We start from the raw sequence: 6,174 nt of genomic DNA, 5'->3' as shown, positions 1-6,174 counted from the left end.
AACAGTATCTGGCTCAAGTAAGCACTCACATTATTAGGCAGACAATTATATAAAGCTGGGCTGTCCCCTGACCACCATCTCAATGCACTGCCTACCCACTATTATTGATTTATCTATTAACTTCTTGCCATTGTGACTAGTTGTTTTGAAATACAAAGAGTCCAGCTTTGCCTATTTTCCTTTCTTATCTTCTTAGGAGGCAGTAACCAGAGTCACTTAATTAAAAAAAAAAAACAAAAACAAAACAAAACAAACTCTACTGCAGTAATGATTTTTAAATAGACATATATTACTTATCTCTTAAGATTTATTAAGCATTAATTCTGGTCAATAATAGGATTTAAATTAAAAACACATATAGTGGTATTTAGGATTATAATCTAACATAGTATGTTGATAATAGACATAAAGAAGAACAAGTGTATGAAAGCCATATAACAACAAGTCTGCAAATAAAATCAATATTTTCAACATAATGTGCAAACTTTAATGTAATGGTCTAATCCATGAATAATAATAATAAGACCTTTTTAAAAAAAGTCAATAAATTTTTAACCAAAAATCCAACATTGTTCCAAAATAATTAGAACAAAGAGATGTTTGATGTTAAACAATTTTTTCTCTATAAACGTTATTTACATGGCTATAGATTTTTTTTTAGGTCTTTATTTTTCTAAAACAAAACAGCTTTTTGAGAGACCCCGAATTCTATTTTAAAACAAAGAGACAATGATGATACAGCAAATAAAGCTAAAATTAAAATCTATCTCAGAATATGTAAGAATGAGCCCAGAATATGTAGCCCTAATGAGCTAAAGAACAATAAAGATAAATGTAGCACGAAGAGGGGGCATTCTGGAGACACACTGCCTGGGCTTGATTCATGGCTTCACCACTTAGTAACTGTGTGACCTTGGGAAATCACTTAACCTCTCTGTCACTCAGTTTCTCGTTTGCAAATTGAGAATAATAGTAATTACTTCATGAAGTTATTGTGAAGATTAAATTGATTAATACATGTAGAATTCTTAGAATATTGTCAGGTGCATGTGTGTTCAATAAATGTAAGCTATTTTTATTACAATAAATGCCTAACAATATTTTAAATATCCAAAATGAATACAGGATGAGTAATAATGGAGGACACAAATATTCAGCACAAGATGTTGATTTTTGGAGGTCAGTTAGATACACATCATCACTAGCTCATTGCTCTGGCTAAAGGTGCAATCCAGCGTGACCATGCCGTATAGTGAAGTCATATCGTGCTTTATCAACCCTAACAGGCCTCCATCGACTGTAGGCTATATCCTTGGAAACATTAAGGGAAAATGCTGCCATGAATGATGTCGGTTGTCAAGACATTTCGGAAAAGTCAAGATGTGACAAAACGTGCATCTTTGAACCCACAAAATACTGCTAGGAATAAACTTTCAATTGGTCAATAGAGCAGATTGCTGAAGAGTTCATTTGAAAACAAAACTGTGGACCTGAAGTCTAATTTCCCACTGACTTCTGAGGGCGGGAGCACTATTTCCGGGACAGGGATGGTCGCTAGCAGGGGGCTTAGCTTCTCTGGGAAGCAGCAGTCCCCCCCCCAGCAGCACATGGAGCCATCTCTCACCATGGGAAAAGCAACTCAGAGAGTCACTGTGGGCCCTGTTCTAGGAGCAAGAGATTGCAGAGAATGGATTCTGGACTGAGAGTCTTTGGAGAGAAGAGCACTCTACAGGAGTTGTGAAACTTCATTCTTTTCCCATTCCTCACGCTGCTTAGATCTCCCTGCAATCGGTCCCTGTCAGAAATCTGTTAGGTTTCTCCATTGTCCAGAAGGAACCGGCTTATTGAAAACCAACCTGCCCTAAAAGCCTTCTTCTAGGTTAGGTGTTATGATTTTAATGGACTTCCCTACCAGAAGGAAAAACTGCATACAAAGGAAAATTTAATAGAAATGTCCACAAAAAGAAGGAACTATTAAAGTTGAAAACAAAATGAGCCGCAACATTTCATCTGCCACAGATCATTCACGTCAAGTATCTAAGTAGGAAAGGCTCCTACATGCTCACTAAAACGTTTGCTCTTCCTTCAGGGCAAGCGCTTCTCTTCACATCCCAGCCTCCCCTGCAGGGCATGCGGTTCACCTCACATCCCAGCCTCCCCTGCAAGGCATGCAGTTCACCCAGCATCCCAGCCTCCCCTGCAGGGCATGCAGTTCACCCAGCATCCCAGCCTCCCCTGCAGCCTGGTGCTGCGTCATGACTCAGGGAGGCCCCTGGCAGGGGTGTACACCACCTCCAGTCCTGGACCGTGTGCACTGGACTGTGTGCGGTCCTCCACCCTCTCTGCTTCCCTCTGTGTCCACGCACTGCAGGAGATGGCCCAGAGGACTCAGAAGCCTTGGAGACTGGTGAAGCCACAGATGGAGGAGCATGGGTCCCCGAGTCTTTATGTCAACTTAGAGGACAGTGAACTGTCACAGGAACAAGAAATAAACTTTAACTGTATTAAGTCAATGAGATCAGGGGGTTGTTAGCCTACCTTATCCAGAAATTCTCAAACAACATGCACTGGCCCACTCATCTGTAATAGTCAGTATAGAATCCCCAAATAACATGCTCAGTCTTGCTCAAACTGAGAGTGAGCAACGTGAGAGACAGAAATGGCAGAGAGCAATGAGGGGTGCTCAGTGAGAATAATAATGCTACTAAAAGGCTGAAAGACTGAGCTATAGAGTAAACCTACGTACCAGGTTCTCTGAGATGGCCCTGGTATTAAATGTTCTCATTATAATGATTTATCCTCCGGGGACTCTGAGAAATCATGCTCATGCCAGGTTATTTATTTTCAACCCCCTAAAGTAAGATGGATTTATGGTGAAGCATTTTGATTTGACTCCACAATTACATTAACTGCTGAGATGGGCACCTCCACAAAGTACTAACCCAAGGGCTTAAAGGGCATGAGGATTACAAACACACCCACGTGGAACCCGCAGCCCTGGCACTCTTTTAAGTGGTGGGGCTCCTCGGGGTGGGCTGTGGGTCCTCCTCCCCAAGAGTTCTTGACAAAGCCAGGTGTATGACAGACCCCCATGGCCACAAACAGGACAGTGGACAGGGCCCAGACAGCAAGCAGAGCAGGTACAAGGTGATGGGGAGCCCTGGGGCCCGTAGGGCACTATATAGCACAAAGCCACCATGTTAAGGCTTTCCAACTCTGCATTTTTAAGACACATTGTAGGATTTGTGGGCAGGTCCTCCAGGTTTACCGTAACCTTTATTCACTCACTGGACAAGGACTGAGTGGATGTCCACTGGCTATCTGAAATCCCAGATTTAGTCTAAAAGCCGTCTTGAGGTACTGTCCTGTTGTTCTGCTCTAAGGAACGCTTTATAGTAAAATAGGATGAATATATGAGGTAAAAAAAAAACAAAACACTTAAGACAAAAAAAAGAGCAAAAAGAAGTGAGGTTAAAGGCAGAGGAAGAAAAGCACAAAGAGCTCAGAAAGAAAGAGTTTTTTTTTAAATACAAGGAGTTTAATGTGCATTAACTGTAACAATACATAGTGTATGAATTCTCAGAATCAACTAAAGACGTGCAAGTGCCAGGAGCTATAATTTTGAAAATAACAATCTAACTTTGTATTAGCTATTTGACCAAGAAGATGCTAGAAGATACGAAATGTCAGGTTATGTCGAGTTCATTTACATGCTTTTTGCTATACATTTGGGCTTTTATCTAGAATTTCATAAGCGGAAAACTTCATTAAAACTAAGTTTTACAGCTATTAGGAACAAAGAAAACTGGTAGAGGTGAACAAATCTCTTCTGCAGCGACTGCGTAGCAGGATTACTGAGTGGTAGGTAGTATCTTCTTTACCCCCTTAGGTTTGGTGAGGAAGCCGACCGTGAGAAGCTAACCGAATTGTCACGAGAAATGGTCTACGGGCAGGGTACTAAGATCTAGAGCCCTTGTTGCCTTGAAAGAAAACAAGGTAAATAAGTATAAAATATATGTTAAAATTAGAAAATGATAGTGTGTAATCAAGACGATCCTGATTATTTCAAACACCTTCTTAATTTGAATATGGAGCATATAATTCTATATTTTTTAAAAGTAAAATGTCATTTATTTAAGTTTTAATAATTCAGTTTATCATTTCACATTTTGTTAAATCTTGGAAAACTAAGAAAGGGCTCCTGATGTCTATCACTGGTGTAAATAGCACTACAAAAACCATATTCAGCCTCAGAAAATTCAGGACTGATGTGTGTTCTCTGTAAACAAATGACTGCTGATTACACTCCACAGGCACATCAGAATACTCTGTGCTCGAAAACAATCACACCGTCTTTATCACACAGTATTGTGTAACACGTTTCTGCCAACTTTGGTCTTCACTCCAGTGAGATAAATCGTTGACTGTTTATGGACTTTTCAAAGAGTCCTGGACATAATTGCTCTTCCTTCTCCAGGACCCTTTTTATATGCTTATGAATCCTTTATTTTCTTAATGCCGCACTGTACCTGGAAATTCAGGATGGAGCTAACCACATACGCCACCCAAGCCCCATTCAAGCAGTTCTCTGTTCCGAGTTGAGTAAGGGCACGTTAGTGAAGCCTTTCAGCCACCACAGGGACCTGGCACAGCAGACTCAGGATAGTGTAAACCAAGGCTGTGCTTTACTAGTAATTTTACTTACAAAGCTTTGGCCGTGTAGGTGACTGGTTCATTTCCAGCGATGGTTTTGGATGTTTCTTACTTAATTCTGTTTTTCTTTAAGTAGTAAGCATATAAATTCTCTAGGTGGCGAGAATTGTGTCCAACAGCTGGCTTAAAACCTAGTTGAGTGTGAAAACTCATTTTTTACATACCTTAGTTTAAAATGGATCCTCTGAAGATGTATCTATCTCAAGGGCCGCATTTTCTTCCTAGACATGAAAGGGTTTAAAATTATGTAAGATTTTAACTTCTCTTTCTACTTAATCATTCTCAACCAAGGATTCTCAACCTTTCTGAAGTGCTGAACCATTAAAAGACCATCCAGTGTGGGCTCACTGTTAAATTTCTATTTTTCAATTAATTTTATTATGGCCTATGCTTGAAATTATGGGGTAGGAAGGATAGGGGGCACCACCGCCTGGAAATTAAAAACGCAATCGTTTCAACTAGCCAGCCCTCACCCGTATCCCCAAGCAAGAAAGTTTCCCCGCCTGCTTCTTCCCTTCTGTCAAGTGTCAGCACAAATCTAGAAAGGCAGGTGGGCAATAAGGGAGCCTAGATGTTCAGTCTCAAGTGCTTGCCAAAGTTAATTTCATCACACCTTCCCTTTTACCTGCTTTTCCCTCAATGTCACTCATCCACAAAGTGTAGGGACAGTGACTCCTAGTTCCCTTTTCTCAGGGTAGTTGTGTTGATTTACTCAAGAGTGAGCCAGGAATTCAAGGATTTTTAAACTCTGGGATACTTCTAAATAGGCTGAGAATTCCTGGTGTAACCAAAAATTATGTAGTTGTAAAAAGCTTTTTAAGTTTAGTATTTTAGCTGGAAGAATAAAGAATTTAATTTCATTCAAACAGCATTTTATAATGGTTAGTATTTGTAAGGAAAAAAATGATTACAAATGTATTTTACTGCAGCACTACAACATGCAAATCATCTAAAGAGTTCTCAAGTTGAGGATTTTAACAAGTAAATTTCTAAAATTACTTGGCTAGGCAATTAAAATTATTGACTGCTATCTAAAACTCACATAAAATAAAACACAAAACAGATTTTCCCATCAATTTTGGAAATGCTGGTTCAGATACAAATGCTTAAATTTCCCAGAATTTGAGGGCTGACCTCACATGTTCAGCATTGTGAAAACTGTTTATCAATTGAGAGATGTCAATAGCTCCTCCCATTTCCAGGATCCCCTGAAGGAGGGCCATAATCATATGTACCCTCCACATGTCCAAGGTGAGTGACTGGGCTTAATGTTCTGTTCAATGAACAGAACTATCTGTGGCTTATGGTGAAAGTAAAATGGCTTATAAAATACGGTAAAACTCTAAGTGATACACAATTGAAGTAAGATTAGCAAGATTAAAGCACCAATTTTATTTCCTATCATTTTCTACCCAGCTTAAAGCAGAGTTTTGTATATGTGAGGATCAGACTGAGCTATAT

At 39.6% G+C, this 6,174-nt stretch overlaps 1 protein-coding gene across 10 annotated transcripts in view; it reads right to left on the bottom strand.

The window, feature by feature from the left end:
• The window catches only part of KIDINS220 (kinase D interacting substrate 220), a 104,235-nt gene that overhangs the window by 5,699 nt on the left and 92,362 nt on the right, over positions 1–6,174 (bottom strand). For 7 of the 10 annotated variants that reach the window (XM_072771187.1, XM_072771189.1, XM_072771191.1 and 4 more), the window contains 2 exons: positions 4,878–4,934; positions 3,517–3,980 (listed from right to left, as the gene is read on the bottom strand). In XM_072771187.1, the coding sequence (XP_072627288.1) occupies positions 4,884–4,934 (51 nt within the window). In that variant the 3' untranslated portion in view covers positions 3,517–3,980; positions 4,878–4,883. Of the gene's footprint in view, positions 1–3,516; positions 3,981–4,877; positions 4,935–6,174 lie in introns of those variants that run through there. The other 3 variants (XR_012004858.1, XM_072771188.1, XM_072771190.1) reach the window with 1 other exon arrangement.

The sequence above is a fragment of the Canis lupus genome, chromosome 12 (assembly GCF_048164855.1).
Source record: "Canis lupus baileyi chromosome 12, mCanLup2.hap1, whole genome shotgun sequence".
Classification (NCBI taxonomy): domain Eukaryota; kingdom Metazoa; phylum Chordata; class Mammalia; order Carnivora; family Canidae; genus Canis; species Canis lupus.
Note: the sequence above shows the minus strand (reverse complement) of the source record. Positions and strands in the feature narration are given on the sequence as shown.